The following is a 23,073-nucleotide window of genomic DNA, read 5'->3' on the forward strand; positions in this document are numbered from 1 at the left end:
CATATCTACTCATATCTACGCAAAACTATTAGATAGTATGCCAAGCCATGTAGTCTTCTTCACACATTCCAAAAAAGTAACGTTTGCCTGATCTCATTATATGACTGAAAAAAAAAAAAGACAGCAAAGTAGCAGAGGTATATATATATAATTAACTCTTATTTAAATAACTCTTCCCAAATTTTCATCATTTCATTGATTACTTATAAATAAACGATCATATGGAGAAACTCACTGCTCACTCGTTTGCCAGTGCCGCCAGTTTGTAGCAGATGCATTCATTCCATAACCAATACCCTACCCGAGAGTTCTTAAACTGGTGTGAAAAAACACGTTTCCATTTCAAATCCTCTTAATGTTCGACATTACTTAAAACTCTGGACTCCTGGCACCTTCTGGAGAGCTGAGCTTGTCTATATCTGTCCTGCACCTATGCATGCCGCAGGTTTCCTGGAGCCCGGGAGGCAGCCCGAAGGGGCATGGGCACACTCAAGCCCAATTCAGTCTGTGATCACCTTCAATTTTTCCTTTCAAACATTCTCTTTCTAATCCCAATTAAGCTGAGTTTCCAACCAGCTGAGCATTACACAGGCACACACCAGAGCAAACACACAGTAAGAAAAGGATAAGGAGGGTAGCGGTAGCGCGCCCACCTCAGTGACAGAGAAACAAGCTCGCAGAAAATCCCCTCTCCGTTGAGTGCAGTCAAGTTCATTTGGGGTTCATGAATCTTGCCTTAATTCTAAGATGTCAAGAGCCTCACTGTGGGCTTCCATGCAGCAGATATGCGACGCAGACCCTCCCTCCATCGCAAAACCACTTTAACACATTTTCTTGGAACCAGAGCCAGGGCTACCTATATGCACAACAAGCCAGTCTGAGCAAGCTGGCAGGGACACTCACGGGTGTGCTGCTGTCGGAGAAGGTGTTCATGCTGACAGAGCTGCTCAGCTTGTCTGAAGAGACGGAGGGTGGCGACGGGCTCCTCTTCTCCAGGGGCTCCTGCCTCTGCAAGTACTCTCGCCATGCTCGCTGAATGCTGCAGAAAACCCAGCAATATGTCACTGCCCGTCATCACCCACAGACTCAGAAGGGCATGGGGGTGGGGATTGGTTTTAGAGATACAGAAACTGTAAGATAAATTGTGCTTCAAGAAACAACCCTTAGGCTTTAGCTGCATTTTGACCACCGAGACTGGATCGTAAAACAGTAACCACAACCAAACCAACTGGTTTGTCTTTCTCAGATTTGACTAGGCTAACTCAGCCTGAAAAAAAGTCAATTAAGTCCCGGGGGAGGGGAGTACACATCAGCCAAAGTCAAAGCCAAACTGGTCTGGGCACTAAATGTTCTTTGATTTATGGGACACCAAATACTTCAATTTCTCTGTTTGAGAAAAATTAATGATTCATTTATTCAGTGCATGACTTTAGAGGGTCCACCCCATGCCTAGGCCCTGGACACAGACTACAGAGCACATTTCTGGGATTCTACACACACAAACTTCACAACACTGGGCAGTATGTCTGCATGGCCAGAAGCAGTGGTCTAGTGGCCCTGATACCTGGACAAGTCTACAAGAACATTGCAGTCATTCACTTCACATACTGTGGGCTGACACGGGTGACAAAGACCACCTGAAAGTACCCTGTGCTATTTAAGACACTAAAGTAACAGGTCATTAGGTGGGTTTTGTAAATGTTTCATGCTAGACAGTTTGTTATTCTAACTTGTGGTTAGTATCAGGAAAAAAAAAACTTTCTGAAAAATAGGCACCTGTCCTGTTTCTGCGTTAAAGTTAAGGAAGTTTTCATGGATCACTGGCCCCAATCTCAGGCAGTAATATGTCTGAGTTCATGGGTACTCTGTGAGTGTACCTGGAACTTTCCCAGGCATTCACGTGTGCACACCATCTGCCAGGACTCTAGTATTCTAAAGCGACAAAGTTGTATCTGTTACTACCTCTGCTAGACTCCTAGACACACCAGACTCCTTACTCTCTTTCGAATGAGCTAGGCCAGTGAAGTTATTGGCATATGAACAAACTGATAACCCTTCCTCAAAGATGAGTTCTTTCCTCAAGGAGAATTGAATACCATCAATTCTCAATAGCTAGTGGATATAAGGAATACAAAATGCCATCATATTATTAAACTTTATTGTTTTCCTAACTAATTAAGGTTTGTGAGTTATAATATTTGAGGAAAATTCCAGAAGGTACTATGAAACCCATGTCATGAATTCAGAGGCCAATGGAACTTCAGGAAGCTATGGAACTTAAGCACCTGGACTTAAGCTTAGAAGTCAGATTCCTCTTCTGGGATCTTGTTCTGTTCCTCGTGGTTTGTGTAAAATTCTACAGTAAGATTTTTTTTTAAGGGTTGTGATGGTTTTAATAGTAATGGCACCACAGGCTTATATATTTGAATGCTTGGTCACCAGGGACTGTCACTATTTCCACAGGTGGCCTTGTTGGAGTAGGTGTGGCCTTCTTGGAGGAAATGTGTAACTGGGGTGGGGGGGGGCTCTGAGGTTTCAAATGCTCATGCCAGGCCCATGTCTGCCTCCATGCTTCTCGCCTTGATAACAATAGACTAACCCTCTGAACTTGCAAACCAGCCCAAATGTAATGGTTTTTCTTTTTAAGAGTTGCTGTGGTCATAGTGTGTCTTACAACCAGAAAACCCTAGGACAAGGGTCCTCTATCCACCGCTCAGGCCCCCTAAAGCAAGCTTTGACTCTGCTCCAAATGATACTTTCTCACTGTTTTATTGCTCACTGCTTGAAGAAAATTCATCCTTGTTGGTTTTTTTTTCCTTGCCTTTAAGGTTTTAAAGAGAATTTTAAAGTCCTACAGGTGTCTGGGCATCTCACTGCTTCTTTTAAGACAGCTGAAGACTTTTGGAAGCCATTAGTGAGTCACATGATCTGAAGTCCTACCAGCCCTCCAAAGCTCAGTGAATGCTTCAGGAGCACTTTGGATAAATCCTAGCCATTAGGGTCTCAAAATATGTTCCATTTAAAAGAAGCAAAAAGTTAAATAATATATTTATGACCACTATAATATCCAAGAGCTTATAAGACTCCAGCAAACAAAGAAAAAACCTACCTTGAAAGTTCAAGAAGAAGGAAAGAAAGAAAGAAAGAAAGAAAGAAAGAAAGAAAGAAAGAAAGAAAGAAAGAAAGGAAATGTGTCATTTGAAGCAGTGTTACACTTTAGCATGCTGAACACCAGGGGGCAGTGTAACTCTGTAGAGACCCAAACAAGGTTGAATAAATCCAAAGTGAGGGCTTTTCAAAGGTTTTATGGAATCCAGGGGGTGACATACTAATTTTAAGTCAGAGACTAAGAAAGAAGGGTTCATTTCTTCTAAGTGGGTAGGTATCTTCTTTCATTGATAAATATTGTAACAATGTCTAACTAATATCTTTAAATTGTATGAAAATATACAGTAAAGTATTTACTATTTTTAAATACATATTACAACATTTCTATGTCCTCTTAATTCTTTAATATACTTTGTTTATTTTTGAACACCTGAATTAAGCTATTGTACACATACACAGAAAGAATTATATGTAGTTGAAAGAGTATTACCCTATTATTCTTGATCTTAATAATTACAGTTTTAAAGACTACATTGCAGATTGGATAATGCCTTTAAACTTACTTCAGTGGTTAAAAATAACAAGCCATTTCTGTCACATTAGACTATTGTGCTAAATTATGGCATTATTATTTTTTAGTGGTGCAGCCAGGATATCATTAATTTGTGGGCCCCCAAAAAAGGGATTTTTAAAATCCAACTCTACTTATTCACCTTAAACTATACCTCTAACTTGATCTTCAAACAGTAAAACCTTCTACCATCAAGCCTTGCGAATACCATATTCAAACGCTGAAAGAGGGGATTAAAAAAAGGCATGGAAGCTTCTGACCCACACTCATAGGCCCCACTTTCTCATGTTAGCTTTACCGTAATCCCACCTCATGATTCTTCCTTATAGATGCAGCCTAGAGACTATCTTGTACACTTTTGTTTTTAAAATTAAACTATATTATCAATATGATTTCAAGAATTGATTGAAATAAGTGAGTATAACTTGTTCAGTCCCACCTTTTCAGTTATAAGCATCATTCATAATAGAAACTGAACATTTTTGAAGTCAGTTTTTGGGTATCAGTTCTTTTGTTTGTTTGTTTGTTTGTTTTTGTTTTTTGAGAAAGGGTTTCTCTGTGTAGCTTTGGAGCCTATCCTGACACTGGCTCTGTAGACCAGGCTAGCCTCGAAATCACAGAGATCCACCTGCCTCTACCTCCCGAGTGCTGGGATTAAAGGCATGTGCCACCAATGCCCGACTTGGCTATCAGTTCTTATTCTCTTTCCTCCTGCTATTTGCTGCTTCTGACTTTAGTCTGCTTATTTGTGTCTATTTTGTGGTGGGGGAGGGGTGTGTGCTGACAGTGGGCACCATCCTCGTTGCCGCCAGATAACCTGAGAGCAGAAGAGAGAGCTTCCATAGGAGGACTGTGATGCTCAGAGAAGGTTTGGGGAATTCTGGGATTTGAATTGGGTCCTAGAGGGTGTATTAGACTGAGGAGGGGACAGAGGTGGAAGAAAAGGCATGAAACAAAAGGAAAGCTACCAGGCAGGAGGCCCAAGGGAAGGTGCTAAAGCTAACAGGCTGTGAAGACCGTTCCCCCATAGGTTGTAATTTAGACAACCTGGTCTTAACTCCAAAATACTCTTCTTATTAGGAAGACAGAGTTCTTCTGATATGAGGCACATAGGATCCAGGAGTCCAACACAGAGGAGAGCTCCCCCAAGACAGCATTAACCCTGAAAACAAAACCTATCAGATTGGGTCTCTTTCTCAGAAGTCCAATCCCTGGAGCAATGATGACCCACATAGATACATCACTGTCTTTGTAGTTCCCAGATAATGGTCAGTAGCTGATTAGCAAATGTGTTCTTCTAACATCACGGCCTAGAAATTGCTTTAAGAAAAAAGTTCTACCTCACAAGGAAGTGTGTTTAGCATGATAGATGTTCTTGACTGGTTTTACTTCTCATTAGCAGTGGCCTTAAGCAAAATGCTAAACAGTCTGGCCTACATTTTGCTCTTCCACAATAGGAGCATATAATAATGAATTCTTTCTAATTCTGTCAAGAGGGCAACTGATAACATATGCATGTCATTTAGCCCCACACCTGACAAACAGAGCAGACCTGGAGAAACTATTATTATTGCTTAAGAAAACAAAAGACATAACAATATTTTCAGGTTATGTGCAAATCACCCATCAACATGCTAGTCTGGATTCCCAAAGATCCCACAAGCTTTGCTTTGAGGACCAGGTGGACATATTAAATACATTTGGAAAAGACACATTTGGATAGAAAAGCTAGAGCAGGCTGAACATTTTTATCTGATGTTCCCCCAGAAAATCATTTCGATCCTGTTAGGGCTGGAGTGTAAGGGAGCACAAAGGCCGTCAGGGTTCCCAATGCCACACAGGAGATGAGAGTTGGCTGGGATTTGAATCCAAGTTGCTCAAATTCCAAAGTTGGTGCTCGTAACCACTCTTTCCAAATACCTTCTATAAACTACACTTTTGGCTGAAGTCACATTTTAGTTGCTATGATAAAACATTGACCGAAAGCAGCTTTGGGGTTTATTTCAGCTTTGGGGTTTATATCTCAATGATGGGTCCATCATTGAGAGAAGCCAGAATAAGAACTCAAGGCAGGAACCTGGAGGCAAGAACTGAAACACAGAACATGGGGGGATGCTACTTACTGACTTGCCCCTCCTGCCTTCTTCAGTTTGACTTCTTATGTAACTCAAGACCCACCTGCCAAGGTGTGGCACCACCCACAGTCAACTGGGTCACAGTGATCTCTGACATCAATCTGATGTGGGATGTCCTTCTGTATATATGTTTCTCTTATTGCTTGATAAATAAAACACTGTTTGGCCAATAGAGGCAGGAAGATAGGTGGGACTAGGAGTTGAGGAAAATTCTGGGAAAGGTAGGCAGAGAGAGACAGCAAAGAGACACCATGTAGCCACCAAAAGAGTTAAGAGGTCTGGGCATTCACTGGTAAGCCAAAACAATGGGGGAATACATAGATTTATAGATATGGGTTAATAATTAAGACAGGTCTATCCAATAAGAAGCCCTAGCCATTGGCCAACAATTTAATGATGAATACAGCATCTCTGTGTTTATTTGGGGCTGAAGCTGTGGGGCACCTGTCAGGACCAGAAACTCCAGAAACATCAATCATTACCAAGAAAATGCTCCCACAAACACCCAAAGGCCACTTTGATAGAGGTGATTCCTCAATTGAGGGTCTGTCTCCCCAGTTGACTCTAGCTTGTGTCATGTTGATATAAACTAACATAAGTAGGTGGAAATTATGCTTTAACAACGTGATTTAGCATCACTTTTTATGAAATAGTCTCACAAATTCTATATCTCAACAAGTTTTTTTCAAGTTATCTAAACTTGCCAAATATATTTTCAGATGAAAAAAATGATTAATGTCCAATACACCTATATGTTGTTCTATCATAAAATATTGTCAAAACATAAGTAATGGTTGGGAGGAATTTCTTGATATTCTTTTATAACCTGTAAACTGTGGCCCAGTCATAAAAGATGACACTCAGGGGGCCTGAGAGGTGTTTTCCACAGGGCTCTGACATTCATTTGTTGTAGATTTTCATGGCCAGACCATTCTAGCCTCCACTCAGAGAAGGCTTAGCAGTACTCCTCAGGCTGTGCTGGCATCCTTCATCTGGGTGTTTTCTCTTGACTGTCTGATGGAGGTTTGCCTTCTCCTGGTGTGGGGAACCTGCCTTTCACTGCCCCCAAATGTCTTCCATTAATCCTATGTGATCCATTTATCATTCAAGTCTAAAACTCAGAATGGCCTCTTAACAGCTGTGTTTGTGAGCCAGGTAATGTGCTTTGGTTGACACTTGACTCTCTCTCTCTCTCTCTCTCTCTCTCTCTCTCTCTCTCTCTCTCTCTCTCTCTCCTCCCTCCCTCCTCCCTCCCCCTCCCCCTCCCTCCCTCCCTCCTCAATGCTCCCTCCCCCCTCTCATTGTATCACTTATTGAGGCCTCCACGTCTTTGTTCTGACTTTGCCCTACCACATTACTGGCTTGCCCTTTCTTTCAAATGCTTTCCTTTTCGAAGTTTCTGAGTGTGAGATGCCAGTTGAAGGGATCATGTCCTGCCCCACACCCCATGCTGGGGTTCACACTCACACAGGACAGGCTGCCCACACTGAGACAAGTTCTTTTCTTGCTTGTCTTTTACCTTTGGGGATCTGATCACCAGGGTTGCACTTGCCAGAGTCTCTATCTCTGCCTTTGCAGTTCAGAGCTCACCATCAGCTGTTTGTATCATGGGAGCCCAATAGTGCTTCTTCATGGTGGAGGAGGGAGATGTCTCCAGAAGATATGATAAAATGACCCTTACTCTTCTCTTTCATCAGGAGAAGGCAGATGCTTATGTTGTCACCACCAACAGAGGTCAGAGGCCCTAAGACAAAGCCTATGACTTTGGAAGGTGACCCTAAGAGCTCAGACAAAGGCCATTGTATTAGTTCCCTTTATGCCTGAACACTGTCCCTTGGGAAGCAAGGCTGGACATGCCCTCTCCTGTAAGGATGCCAAGGACTTGGGGGAAGGGTGCCATAACAGATATGCCTAGAGGTGCAAGAGACTCAGCCAATGAGGAGGTAAAGTCTGCATTTATGAGGGCCTGTGGTCCCATCCTCCAGGATTCCAAGCCTTGGGGCCTACTTAAAGGAGACAGCTTCCTGGAAGCATGAGTGCTCACCATTGGCGGGGAGACAGGAAATCCTCAGGCAGTTTAGCACAAGGGGAAGTAGAACAGCCTGCTGCAGAAAGGAGACTAGGGAAGGAGGAGGGGAGGGAGATGGGCATAGAGGGTGTGAAGTTGTGGGTTATAGCAAGTGCTGTGTGTGTGTGTGTGTGTGTGTGTGTGTATGTCTTTCTCTGTCTCTGTGTGTCTCTCTTTCTCTGTCTGTGTGTTTGTGTGTGTGTGTGTGTCTGTGTCTCTCTTTTTGTCTCTGTGTGTGTGTCTGCGTATGTGTGTCTCTATCTCTCTGTCTGTCTCTCTGTCTCTGTCTCTGTCTCTGTCTCTCTGTGTGTGTGTGTTTGTGTGTGTGTGTGTGTGTGTGTGTGTGTGTGTCTCTCTTTCTGTCTCTGTGTGTTTGTGTATGTGTGTCTCTTTCTGTCTGTGTCTCTGTCTGTGTCTGTGTCTGTGTCTCTCTCTCTCTCTCTCTCTCTCTCTCTCTCTCTCTCTGTGTGTGTGTGTTTGTGTGTGTGTGTGTGTGTGTCTCTCTTTCTGTCTCTGTGTGTTTGTGTATGTGTGTCTCTTTCTGTCTGTGTCTCTGTCTGTGTCTGTGTCTGTGTCTCTCTCTCTCTCTCTCTCTCTCTCTCTCTCTCTCTCTGTGTGTGTGTGTGTGTGTGTGTGTGTGTGTGTGTGTGTCTGTGTGTAGGGAAGATATGCAACCTGCCCCAGGAGTTAAGAATTTAATAACCAGATTAGACAAAACTCACTGAGCTGGAGTGAATTCTCTGATAGGACTCAAATTCCATTATTGGGCAAGATTAAGCGCTCTCCCCCACCTCAATCCCCTCCAGTGACTGGAAATAGGGTTCAGAGTTATTAGGAGAGATAAAAAGCATTCATTTCTACTTCACTGAGCTGAGACCCCTCCATCACACCAGCAAACATAAACTCACAAGGCCTCAACTCTCTCAGCTGGCTGGACTCACAAATCCAGAGAGGTTTTTTTTTTTTCTCTACTTATTTCTCGTCCTGGCACCCACTCCTCTGCCTTGATATATGGGAGATGATGAGAACTTAAGAAGAAAAAAGACCACGCTATTTTGCTAACTTAATTTTATCATCATTCAATGAGGCACTCTCATGTTTTTCACACATAACAACTTCCTTTGCAGCGCCTTTGCATTAACAGGACCTCATCTTAATGAGATTCTAACAACCAGGCAACCTGTGCTCACACTCCAGCATGTTCTGCACTGAAACTGATACTTCTTACATAAAACAATTCAATATCCAGATTCATTCTATCAGGAAGTGAGGCACAGAACTTCCTAGCAGGGGGTAAGGCTGGTTCAGAGGCTGTGTCTGGGCTTATCATGAGGCGTAGGCTGGTTGCTCATACTGTGACGATCATCTCAAGGATGTGTAAGGCTGGCACAGATTTGCAGTGGTGTGGATGTCTATTTTCTTCACTCAGCAGGATATTACAAATCTGTCATTCCATTGCCGTCTAAATTCCCTAATCCAGCAATAACTTATTGTTCAAAGCTCAACACCCCCAGGCACCCTTCTTCAGAGTGACTTCCTCAGGCTTCTCTGCAAATGATCAGATGTTCTCAAGTTCAGATATGTTTAAACTCTGTGGGTGTTAAACTTCTTAGAGTTTTAACAGGGGTGAGGAGGAGGGGTTGGGGGAGGGGAATATTGTGTACACCAAGCAGTGTTGGCAATTCTTATAAGCCCCTCAATTATAGCGGGGCTTTGAGTGAGCCCTGGGGTGGGGCAGAATTACAGAAATCATGAATGGGATATCCTGTCGCCCCATGAGATTCTGATAGCTCCCCTCTCTACTTAGAATACCTTTAAAGGGTTGATAACCTGCCTTCTAATAGGGCTTGCTTCACTCTGGGTCTCACTGGCTTCACTTAATTGGCGTTGAAGTGTGTTTCATTGTTACAGTCACTCCTAACAGGAGGTGGGGCTCACACTAATCTCTATTGGGAAAGGCTATGCAGAAGCATCATCCATCCACCTTCAGAAGAGCAGGGAAGATAACGGTTGTTCCCCCCACCACACACATTGATGGCAGGGATGAAATTGGGAAGTTAGAAGGGGGTTAAAAAGCAGCATGTGTGCACACATGTAAGGTGTTGCCTCCAACGGCAAGATGAAAGAATGAAAAATGATAGAAGGAATTGTGCTAGGCTTGAAAGGAGAACCAAAAACAGTGAGTGAAAAATTCCATAAAAGTACCTCCTAACATTGGCCAGTAGATAGTGGTATGCTCTAAAAGCACCTTTGTTGCTGCCTAGGCCCTGGCTGGACCTGTAGCACACAAATGTGAAAAGAAGAATTTATGATTCTGCACCAATACACTCCAAGTGTGTTCAGGAGTACAAACATACATACCCATAGAACGAGTTGCTTCATGTTACTTTGCAACGACTTACATTTTCACTTTGGACTCCAAGGGCTGTAGACTGAGGGAGTACTTTTCAATGTTATTCTCCACATCCATGGCCAGCTGGTGACTAGAAAGAGAAATGGTTTGTGTCATTATTGCTCAACCCAGGAAGTCATTGTTTACAGTGAAAACACTTCAAACTTACACGGTTTTGAAAAATATGATGGAGATTTATTAAAGGAACCCTTGAAATGGGTAGTAAGTGACCTCACTCTAGAAAGAAAGTATTGTATTTATTTTCCCTTTAGCGCCTAGTGGAAAAACATGAGGAGACAGATAAATTCTGTATGGCCACTAGATGGTGCCACGAGCCCAAAATAGCTCTTGTGAGGGATAGAAAAAGATCCTTTTACTCTGTGACATTGGGATTCAGGATTTGCTGTTAATTCTTTATTCTTCAGCCATGTGTGTGCTAGAAATGATTCAGAGCATGGGGTCAAATGGTGAAAACACCACTGATTGTCCCTGTCCTTTCAGTCTGGGAGGTGTGTGTAATGTGTATAACTGTGCTTAATGTAAGGTGTTACACACAGTTACATAAATTGACCTAATCCAGGGTAGGTGAGCAAAGACTCGCTTCACAATCATGTGATCTTGTAGGGGTAGTAGCCTTATAACCAGGGCATTTTAAAAGTTCAGTCTATTAAGCATCCCATTGAGCCAGGTGGTGGTGGTGTATGCCCTCGGGAGGCAGAGGCAGGTGGATCTCTGTGAGTTTGAGGTAAGCATGGTCTACAAGAGCTAGTTCCAGGACAGCCTCCAAAGCCACAAAGAAACCCTGTCTCAAAACCCTACCCCCCCAAAAAAAGCATCCCATTAATTGCAAATCAGCAAATTGGCAAAGAGTATCTGCAATATAGGCAATATAGCCTGCAATCACCAAAGACAGTAATAATAAGTTCTCTTTTAATAAAGAAAACATTCATATGTCTTAATTTGGGCATATAAATTACACATCATCAACAAGATGTAAATGACAAATATCTATTGACTTGAGCTGGCTAGCACTAGTGCATCTCATCAATAACTTCCTGTGGTTAATCAAGTCATTATATATCAGTACAATGGTGGAACATGCGATCACAAGTCTCCTACTAGAGATAGAGCCTGGTTCAATAATTACAAAAGAGCAAGGCACTCCGACTAAGGTCTTACTTAAGTTAATAAGCAATTATCATTAACAATAGACTCCCAAGAAGCCTCCTAATTAATAGGGTACCAATTAATCGTCTCTTTCTTTGGATACTTGCCAAGGTCTATTGTGTCTGTGTATATGTGTGCATGTGTATGTGTGCACATGTGTGCACACATGTCCATATAGGCAAATGCCCTCAACTGGCCTTACACAGTGCGGAGCTGTAGCTTCCCTGCCATTCACACTGACTGTCTTCCACAAAACCCTGTCGAGCATTTGGAATAAATGTAATGTTCCAAAGGGGAATAACCGATCAACTGCTATGACACCATGATCACTTAACTTATGGTCATTTTGAATAGCAGCAGTGATTTACATCTCTGCACCTAAGTCAGCTACAGCTGTAATGAAATGCCTGATCTGCTCACTTGAAGCACCTCAGGTTTTTCCATCAACTCTGACAGTTTTCAAGGACATAGTCCTGCCTGGAAGCAAACCAGGAAAATTTTCCAGCAATCTATGCAAATGTACCAAGAAATCCATGTAAATGTGGGGTCTGGTGCCTACTGCATTTGTTTTCTGTCATTGACAACCAGGAAAGAGACAGTTTCTTTGGAAACTTTTCCCTGCATGGAAGGACTTGTCTGTGTGCTTTCCCATCGATAGAATCTTCCATCCTCTCAAGAGAACAGAACACATCTGCAAGACAGACAGACCATCTCAGCAGCTGTTAGATTTCTCGGGTCTCTGGATGGCACAAGAGAGTAAGCTGGCATTGGTTGGGGGCTGGGTGGAACAACCCCCCACACACATAAACTTCACAAATGTTCACATGTCTTCCTGAGAGAAGAGAGCTGGGGAATTTTCATGTTGGCTGTACTGAGAGATTTAATAGGGAGCTGTGGTCAATTAGCAAGGAAAAAAAAACTTTTGGAGTTCATTTCCTCCATTTAAATCAATAATGGAAAACAGATGTAGCCAGGTTGTATAAATGAATGGGCTAAACATCACAGAGACAGTATGCCCTCAGAAAATGTGGCTACTCGGGGAGTTTACTGAGTAACTGCAAAGGTTGAAAAGCATCAGCCCCTCTGGTCCTCACCCTGACTCCTCAGAACCTCTTGAAAGAAGCTGCTAAATACTGCCTCCAGGACCCCAGATTCAATTTATCTGGGGTGGACCTTGAGCCAGGACATTTTTGTTAGGTTGACTCTAAATATCCAGGATGAAGAAGCATGTTGTAGACTTAATGTCATTACAACATGAGTCTCCATGGAAGAAAAATCTTTCTAGAATGAGCTAAAATACTCATCATTATTGTTTACAGAAACCTAGTGAAAATTTGGTAAGGAAGCATGCCAGCACATATGAGATAAACTACAGAGGCACGCCTGGAACTTCAGCTCCAACACGCTAGAGACAAGATGACCTCTGGGGTCCTCAGGATTTCAGCCTGGTCAAGAAAACACAACCCTAGGTCTGGAGAGAGACCCTACCTCAAAGGAATAGACATGCCCCCACACACATGCACACACATGCATGTGTGCATAAAATCACACACAGAGACTCACATAAGTAAGTAAGTTTCTAAATTATATGTATTAAGTGATGTTTACAAATTGACATACATTGTAGGGTACTTAAATTACTTTAATCTGTCCCCCTGAATGTATATCATTTCTTAGGGTAAAATTTTTAATATAAATTCTTCTGGCATTCTTTGGACTATATAAAAGTCTACCATTAGCACCCATTCCTCTGTCTTTCTCCACCCCTCCATGCTGCCCCCACCCCACAGCCAGCCTCTGGAAATTCCCTCCTATTCTCCATTTCCATGAGTTCGAACTTTTTAGATTCCACAGGAGTGGTAAAAAGTTCTTTCAGTGCCTAGCTTGCTTGTTTAATATAAGTTTATCCATATTATAACAAATGACAGGATTTTATTCTTTTGCAGATGAATAGTATTCCATTCTGTCTATGACCATATTTTCTTTATCTGTTCACTGCCCTTGAGGCTGTCTCCATGTCTTGGTGGTTCTGAGTCATGCTGCAGTAGGTGTGAGTACAGATGTCTCCTGACAGACTATTTTCATTCCCTTAAGATATATATTCTGTAATGGAATTTCTAGATCATGAAGTAGTTCTACTTTTTAAATTTTGAGAAACCTCCACAGTCTTTTCCATAATGGATAAGTTCCTTTATTCTTATTTACTCATATTATGGGACCAAGCATGACAATAATGGCCTACATCAAATGTGTAACTCAGAAACTTCATCTAATCAACAGTCAAGAAACTAGTCTTAAGTAGGTGGCATGACAAGGCCATAGACCACAGAAATGGGAAAACCAGAGATGCCCTGTCTAAAGGGGAAGGGAAGGGAGCTGGCAATGATGTTGCCATTGTCGTCGGTTGTCTCTTTTGATGCCTTCAGGAAGATTTCCCAGCCAGTAATGACATCTTTAAAGATACTTGACCCTGGGGCTCTGGTGGTTAATGGTGTATCCAGACTCACAGGAGTAGGGAAAAGCAGAAAGAGAAATCATATCCGATGTGTTCCCCTTACAAGAGTATTTTTTGCATCCTGGGTGTTTTCAGTCCTTTCTTCTAGGGCACAACTTGTACCTGTAGGCTCAATTCTTAACAAAAACATCCCCTTTGGTGTGGCACAGGATGGCATTTCAAAATCACTGTCATTCTTGTTACTAACATGGCTGTTTCCATAAACCCAGTTCCCTAATCATTGTTCTGCTTTCTAGAACAGAAGAGCAACTTGACTGCTCCTTCAGGAAGCATTTAACAGCAGCCATTGTGTTCCTTCTGAGACTCCTTCTTTTTCCCAGGCCCCTCATGCTTACTTCTTTGGAGTAGTTGATGCGGTTTGAGAGCTCTCATAGTTGTAATTTACCTACTTCTGAATTCTCAAGGATACTAACATCGTTTTTTAGACTCCAGAACCACACATGCCACCGATGCCTGTTGGGAGTACATGAGAACTCAGCTGAGGATTTGGCTGATGGTTGACATGGGGTTCTGGAGGCCTCCAGACCCAGGTTTCATTCTTATCTTTACTAACCAGCTGAGTACACAGAGTACACTTGGACAAATTGCTCATCCCTCTCTGAGTCTCGTTGTTTATCTGTGAAAAGGTCATAATGCTGCCTAGGTCAAAGGCCATAATGAGATTTGGTAGAGGAAACATCTGTTAAGCCTTAGTAATATAGACTACATTGTAAGACCTCAGTAACAGATGGCTTTTTTTTTCTTATTCTGTCTTGATGACCCATATCAGTTTATCAGTTGAACATATTAATGTTTTAGAATAATTATAAAATCACAAGCCATGATAAAGTTCAATAAACCCTTGAAGCCTTTGGACTCAAGTTGAAATTAGGGTAAGATTCTCATACGCTCTAAATAGTATTTTATTTTAAAATGCAAGCATAAGATACTTTTATCTTTCTGTTTTGAATTTTATTTCATGTTGAAATGCTATTTTGAATGTACACTCTATTAGCCTCTTTTGTCCTTGCCTTGTGTCCAAAATTATGCTTGCCTCCTGTGACTAAAATTAAACACAAAATGGGACAAGTTTCAGACTCCTGGACCTATGCAGCAAGCATCTATGCATTTAATTGTTCAGTTAAGCAGCAGGATTACCCTAACATATCGATCTATCTCTCAAATACAACATAATTCTTAGCCAAAAGATACAATATGCAACTGTCAAATTTACTTATTCATTTTTGCCTTGTCAGGATTTATTTTTATGTCATCTTCTCAGGTTAGCAATTAATTTAACTTCCTTGGAACTTTTACTTACTTCTCAAGCAAATATTTTCCATCATCAACTTGTTCTAAAGGATTCTGTAATCTTTTCAGTTCTTCCTGTAAAAAAGAAAAATTCAAAAATTACTATCTTGTAATTTTGGCACTATTATCTGAGAGTGGCTGTTAAGCAGCATTGAGACAAGCCACCACCGAGTCTGGGGGGAAGCAGCAATTGTTACGTCTTTAAACACTCATTACATTGTAATCCCTGCTTTAATTGGAATACAATAATCATACAAATGGATTGATTTTTCATCACCAAGGAGAATGCTTCCTGTTATTTTTCCAGGGTGGGTATTTTTTTATGAGTCCACATACATACACTCTTTCCAATTTATGACTCCACTGTAGTTTGCTGTTTGATGAATGGGCCTCTAATGAATGTGTGCTGGGTTTGGTCCTGCAGCAAACTTTCTCTCTTGTCTATTGGTAAGCTTTTCTATGTAGTCCACAGTTATACACACAAGCACATGCACATACACACGCTCACACACACATACCTTCCTCTGAATTTTGAATATCTGTAGCCACTGTGATCTCATTAACCACAGAGATATTAAAGAAGTTGATATGGGTTCTTGATGGGACTGGCAGCAGGTCCTCAGTCTTAATAATCACAAAGAGGAAATGTAAAGAAAGCTTCGGATATTCTGTTCCTGAGAAGACCATTTCCTGAGGCCTGTTTCCTGAAAAGTGCTGAAGTGACCATTCCCAAAAGAAAGCCACAATCAGAACTGAAATTATCCCTCACTATTGGAGGGATTGATGTATTGATGTATGATGTATGTATTTTGCATATTGATGTATGATTTTGCGACTCTAATATCCCAGGGGCCCAACTCTCTTATGCAAAGTGGCAAATGTTTGCATATTTTTGTATATACCTTACACAATTCTTTGCACACATTCGAAATCATATCTGCACTGCATTGCACATTGCACATCTCCACCACCACCAGGCTGCTCGCAACTTCAGCCCTCCATCAGCAGAGGCCTCTTCCTTGAATTCCTTTCAACAGTCCCTGAATTATCTTGTTTCAGCTGAACCATGCCTTTCTGTTCTGGGAACAGCTAAGTTGTTGTGAGAGCAGAATCAGCACTGTTTAGAAAAGAGTTTCAGCATTTAGAGGGCTTTATCAATGACAAACTTATCTGAATCCTTTGGGATGCCTTCTCCCTGAAGCCCTCAAAAGAGGGAAGCATTTCTTTCCTGTGAACTACATGGTCTAGATACAGGATGGTTTCTCCTTACTCCAGATTATGTCTTCCAGATTCTCTCAACTCCTTCCTTCATCACGTCAACATGCCCACTACCCAATCTGGGTCTTGTTCGCCGTGCTTGTCATTTTTACTACTATTTATCCAGCTTCTTATGAGATTTCAAACAGTCTAGATAGGAAAGTGGATGGATAATTGACAGATAAAAAGTGAATAGATAACCTAGCATTTTGCTCTTACAGTAAAATTCTTCTTTCAGTCTTATAAATTTATTCCTTATATCTGTCTTCTTTTCTCCAATCCTTCCCTCTTACTTTGTCATATCTCGCCGCACCTTCAATGGCATAATCAGTAAATGCAAGTTATATAAATGGTAGTGCTGACACCCACTTTTACAGAGAAACGATTTGTGTGTGTGTGTGGAGGATCCTTAATTATCTTTGAAAGCCAGAGGTGAATTTGTAGGCTCTTCACGTTCTCCCCATTGTGGTTACTAAAGAGCACCAGCTCTTGGTAAACTTTTCACTTTCTCATCTGTGGTGTGTGATGGTGTGGACTGTTGTTACTTTACTTCCCTTGGACACTCAGGGAGAAGAACAGGAAGGAAAGGGTTGACATACTCTGTGCCAGGCACTTTCTCCATTTTTTTCAGTTGTGGGAGTCTTCTGGGAGGCCACACTTTGATGCATTGCTTCCTCCAATCTGACCATCAGTGTTCTAGCAAATCATATTAAACATAAGGTCAATGACCAACCCAGCTTTCCGAACAGCTGCTCTACTGACTATTTAGAGGCTCGATTTCATCATTTGGTTATTTAGGCTAACTATACAAAGCATGCCACTTCAATTGCCCTGGAAGTTTCAAAGCATATCCTCATTTACTCAGAAATGAATTAAGAAGTTGGTTTGTTCAACAATCCCACTGGGAGTTTTGTCGTTGACAAAGTTCTATTTTATCATTAAACACATATACAAGTACTCTCTGCCACCACTACTTTCTCCCACTGGTATTTTCTGTGTCTGGTTTTGTATTTGGCAATGACTTTTGTTGTTGTCTTTGTTTTTTTTTTGTTTTTTTTTTCAGAAGCCATTAATAGCTCCTTGGTGTTGTGGAATGGGCTCCTGAATCTGAGGTCTGACTACAGCAGGAGCAGCTTGCCTCTCTCTGCTTTACCTCCACTCTTCCCATGCTCCTCTAAGCCTGTCCAGATGAAAGGCCACACAGTTCCAGAAGACAAGTTCTCCTCCATGACACCCAGTGACTGAGTCTTCTCAGCTTTCTCTTAGCCCACCACATTCTTCTTCCAGGAACACTCTAACCCCATGCCCCTCCACAAAGGTCTTCCCAAGCCCCTAGAAGGGCTCTTGTCTCCAGGCCCAGTTCCCCAGCAACCTGTCATCATTCCAGTTTTCATCTTACTCTTTGTCTGTCTCTCCCACTAAATTTCTGGGGGTCGGGGCCGCTGTCTCTGTCACCTGGTGTATATACCCCCAGAGTGAAGCATTTATGGCTTAATGGACACATGTTGAGTAAATGTATTGAATCTGCTGTGGCAATGATGCAGACACTTCAGCAGTCTGAGGGGTTCGGTCTCTTCTCTCCCACATGGCCCCTTTACTGTTCTCTCCTCTGTGTCTTGGGGAGCTTGTGACTTGGGTTTTTATCAGCTATGTCCCTTTGTTCATGACTCTTGGGAGGCGGGCACCAAGATGAGTGAGAGGAGCAGAAGGAAGAGGTCAGCAGGTTTATGCTCTTGCTGGAACACAGCTTGACAGGAGGTGAAAGCCACAACTCCCAGTAGCCTCTCTCACATATCATTTCCAGCCATAGTCCTATGACTCCTCCCTCTCCTTTCTTCTCCAGCATTTTCCCTTCTTTTTCTTTTCCCTCCTTTTCTTTCCTCTCCTCTTCTTCCTTTCCCTTCTTTCACACAATCAATTGATGGCTTCAGAGTCTTCCCAAACCTGGAGTGTTGCCCTAGACCCTGCCTTCACTTCCTTATACTTTTTCAATCAGTATAAGTGAGTTATCTGTTTTAGTGTTGGCCCTAGCTAAAACACCAAGAATCCTAAGTTGCTTTTGTTTGACCTCCCTGGCAATTAAAGCAAGTACAATGAAGAAAATGATTCAATCGCGTTAAATAACAGAGTAGCATATCTACTCAAAGCTGGTCTCTTGAAGGAGAGGCTGTCGCAACTGAACCCAAAGCTCCAAACTTATAGTATGGCTCAGTTTCACTCAAAAAATAATAAGGCAATTCCTACCATATTCTATTTGGCTACTATCTTTTTAAAATATTTAAGCTCAATGCCTTTGCAAAATACAAGATGAATTATTCAGGGATGATCCATATACACAGAACTGCAAATTCTTCCAAATGAAATCTGTTATGAGTGGTGAAGGAGTGTAAGCTATAGCGTTATGGTAAATAATTGACCGACTACTTGTCATGCTTCCCACTGCCAAGAGAGTTTTTCTGATGTAACTTGGGTGTGAAATACTAGCATGAATGGCCAATAATAGGGTATTTGACTTTTTGTGTCTGGCTTCTGCCTCCTATCCTAATCTTGCCAAGTGTTTTGTCAAACACAGTGGGTGGAGCCAAGAGACTGGCAAGTTCATCTCTGTGGCCCTATACTCAGCTACTGGACCTGCTGAATTATCAGTCTTGTCTGCCTTTTTGTTTTCTCTATCTTTACTCCATCTATGTTCTGAATAAGTAGGGTATATTGTTTGGACAGGTTTAAAATAAAAAATCTTTTCAATATTGCTTTTCCTCTAAAGTGCACTTATGTCTAAATACAACCTCTTAACTCTTCTGAATTACACATTGGCCATGTTATTCCCACCATGCCCCAGAGCATCTAGGGAAAGTTAAAATGTGGACACAAACTGCAATTTAGTTCATTTTATGGCCATGGGTGACAAAACCAGTGACACTCACATAAATCAGGGTGTGTGTGTGTGTGTGTGTGTGTGTGTGTGTGTGTGTGTGTCTGTGTGTCTGTGTGTCTGTGTGTGTCTGTGTTGGGAATAATTTCATATTAACCTAAGGGTAACTATTTAACAAAAGTTAAAAGCCAAATGTACTTTTGATGCTTTTGACTACTTAATCATTCAATTAAATATTAATAGGTTTCTTCACCAATACCCCCCCAGATCCTTTTTTTAAATGGAAGTATAATAAGGGCACTAAAAGGGGGGTTACTAATGTTTGCATAATTTGGAAAAGTAGAAGACATAAAATCTATACTAATTTTAGCTCTGCATCATTAAACATGAAATATTGATTATTGCTCTTTGTAACGGGGTTTATGAAGCTAGCTAGGCTGCTGTGTCCACATAAAGTGAGTCTGATGCTTTGCCCTCGGACCCCAGTGGCTGTAAATGATGCCCCTTGATGACAGCTGGGAGGCAGGCATTCTGATGCACAGCCTTAAGAGATGCATTTCCCAGATTAGACCAGGGATGACCCAGCTGCACAGCTCAACTTCAGAAAATTAAATTGGAGGGAGTCCAACCTCTGTTGAAATAACTGTGTGAATTATAACGCTTCCATAGGCCTTGTTATAATGTAAATGTGCTTACAATTTACTACCATTTCCCCCATCCCTGCTGTGAATATGGGCATTAATAGTCATCCCATATATTTAAAGGCATCAAAAATAAAAGTGCAAGATTTCTGTTTTCTCCCTTTGGAAGAAGGGAGGCGAGTTTTCTTTTTCTTCTCTCATTTTGCCATTTCCTTTTTCTTTTTAAAAATTTTATGTAAAAAGAGCATAGAGTTTGTTTATGTATTATGCATTCATGTTCTTTATGGCTGGCAGACCTGTAAATTTCACCCTGGGAAGTTACCTAGCAGCTGAACATGAATTTCTGTGGAAGGAAAAAATGGCTAATGCGACATCAACAGCTCATTTAAGGGACACATTCAGGTAAGTTATGGGCACATGGGTGAGGTGGTAGACTTTAAAAGACATTTTCTGTTTCCAGCACTCTGAGGATATTCTGACAGTCCCTCTACTTCCAGAGGGTCTGTGACTTTATGGCAGTGATCATGAGGTGAGGGAGTGAATGAGTGAGTGTGGGGCTGCTCTGTGCCTGTTCACAGCAGAGGTTTTAGTCACAATAAACTTAGAGACTTAGTAATGTAATACACAACCGGAATTATCATTGATCATTCTTTATTCCTGTCTGGCCAGCTTATATTCACAGGATACCCTAGACTTCAGCTGCCAAACATGAATGTCAAACACCTACCTAAACATATTTGAACAAATACTAAGGGACCATGTTCTATGAAACTCAGTTTCAACTACTGAGTCATTGTCCTAGGTCCCTGGGTATGAGGTAAATTCAGTCCTTGGATTCTCTTGGAGTGCATGGTGTTTTTTGAAAGCTACACTGATGATGATATCACCAGGACCAATCCTTTGTCCACACCCAAAAAAATGCTAGGGTGAGTCAGCCCCAGAATGAAAAGCCCTCTCTGTTCTTTTGTGAGCTGGAGTGTACCTTTATGAGCTTTGGCTGACTTCAGATCACAGACATTCTAATGCTATCCCTATAAAATAAAAACATTCACTATAAAGAACCTTACACATTCTAATAAATCCAGAATGTTAGAATATTAAACATTATTACTAATGATTTTAAAGTTGTCCCTTTACTCAAAGTTTATTTAGGGGGTTGATGAGATAGTTCCAAGAATAAAGGCACCCTGTCAAGCCAAACAACTGGAGTTCAGTCCCCAGGGACCATAGGGTGGAAGGAGAGAATTGACTACCACTAGTCTTCCTTCAATCTCAACATGCATGCCTTGGTACTCATACACATGCATACAGACATGTGTGTGTGTGTGTGTGTGTGACACACTTGAACACACACACAACACACAATTTTTTTCAAAAGGTATATTCAGTTTAGCAGCAGGAATAGCCATAAAGGAAAATCAATTGAAACTGAAATACTAGGTACAAATATTTTGTACTTTATGTATTTTTACATTCTGGGGGACCATCCCACAGACCATGCTTCGAACTGAGAACTCAAATACAGAAAGCACATAATCTCATACATAAACACCTGTCAGAATGCGGATGGAATAGCAAAGGTGGATAAGCAAATCCATATTCCAACTCCAGATTTCCTGTGCTGCAGGACCACAGCAAAACACTGGCAATCACAGTCGAATGCACCTCCCACTTGCTTACACCTGATTCGGGAATGCATCTCTTTGCAGTGTAGCAAAGTTTCATCAGGAAATGTCTTTCTTAGTCCAGTTGAAAAATGAGTTTGGGTTCCTTACATACTCACTGTGGAATAGTGTGGAAGCCACCATACCCTCCGACCAACCCACTCGTCTTCCCTTCCTTCAACCAACACCATTACTCTGGGCACTGTTATTATTCACCTATATTATTCACCAGAACTGTCATAGAGAGGACACATTGCCTTTATTTCCAGTAATTTAATTCTCTGATCTTAAAACTCACTGTTAGCCTAAATTAAAATAATCTTCAGGATTAAAAATACCCCAAGTTCTCCAACATACAGTTTTGTCCCTTTATCCAGAAATCCTACAAATTTCCTTTCAAAATGTGATTCATGTATTTGAGTGTTTTCTTCTGCAGCTAATTGCATTTTGTTTCTTTGAATTACTGTTATTACTACTAAGATTTGATGAATTTTATTAGTTGCACAAAGTAGCATTTCAAATCATGTCTGCAAGGGCTGGCTGGAAGCTCTGTCAGCACAGTGTTTGCAATGTGAGCATGATGACCTGAGGTCAATCTCCAGTAGCCACATAGGAAGCTGAGTATGGTGTGCATGCCTGTAGTGTCAGCATTGGGGAGGTGACACAGAGAGGTCACTGGAGCTTGCAGACAGGATAGGGTAAGCTAATCAGGAATGCTCAGATCTCCCAGAGTGACTGTGTCTCAAATAATGTGAACAACTCCTGAGAAACAACACCCAAGGATGACTCTGGTCACCAAAACACCAATGCAAACATGTACCGGACATGTGTGAGCCCACACTTATTCACCTGCACCTATATGGACATTCACACATTCCCCTATACACTCAAAACCATGTTGGCGAAAAATGCAATTAGCCAATTTGAATTGCCTGATTCCGTAACCTCAACATTACTCTTACCATTCTGGTCCCATGAGTGTGTTGATGCAGGAGGTAGCATAAACAGTGACATTACCTCACCAATGGTGTTCATAAAGGAGACCTTACAATGATTGTCAATATACTCAGATTTACTGTCTGTGACATTCATGTTACTTGCATGATTGCTGTCTGATCCTGGGTCTCAACTTCATCATTCATAGGATGATGGTATCAATGGCTACCACACATTGTTATGAATGATTAATTACAATGCCAAATTTAAAAGTGTTCTGTATGCTCTTTGGTGCTAACCATCCATATGGAGAATCTTTACATTTCATAGTGAAGATAGCAGGTATATCATTCTTGTGGTATACTGTAATTCTCTTCTGTCTGTTCGAGCCCTCTGAGCCTAAATTGCTTCTTCTATAAAATGAGAATATTATTTGTATGAAATTTCAAGAGTTGCT

At 41.5% G+C, this 23,073-nt stretch overlaps 1 protein-coding gene across 1 annotated transcript; it reads right to left on the bottom strand.

Annotated features, from left to right (window-relative positions):
* Positions 1–852: 852 nt before the first annotated feature.
* Iqcj (IQ motif containing J) lies at positions 853–22,772 on the bottom strand. The gene is made up of 4 exons (XM_027391637.1): positions 22,698–22,772; positions 15,257–15,321; positions 10,285–10,365; positions 853–1,039 (listed from the first exon to the last, which is right to left on the bottom strand). Exons 1-4 carry the CDS (start codon positions 22,770–22,772, stop codon positions 853–855), a joined length of 408 nt encoding a protein of 135 aa, XP_027247438.1.
* Between the last annotated feature and the right edge of the window lie 301 nt (positions 22,773–23,073).

Source organism: Cricetulus griseus (genome assembly GCF_003668045.3).
Source record: "Cricetulus griseus strain 17A/GY chromosome 1 unlocalized genomic scaffold, alternate assembly CriGri-PICRH-1.0 chr1_0, whole genome shotgun sequence".
NCBI lineage: Eukaryota > Metazoa > Chordata > Mammalia > Rodentia > Cricetidae > Cricetulus > Cricetulus griseus.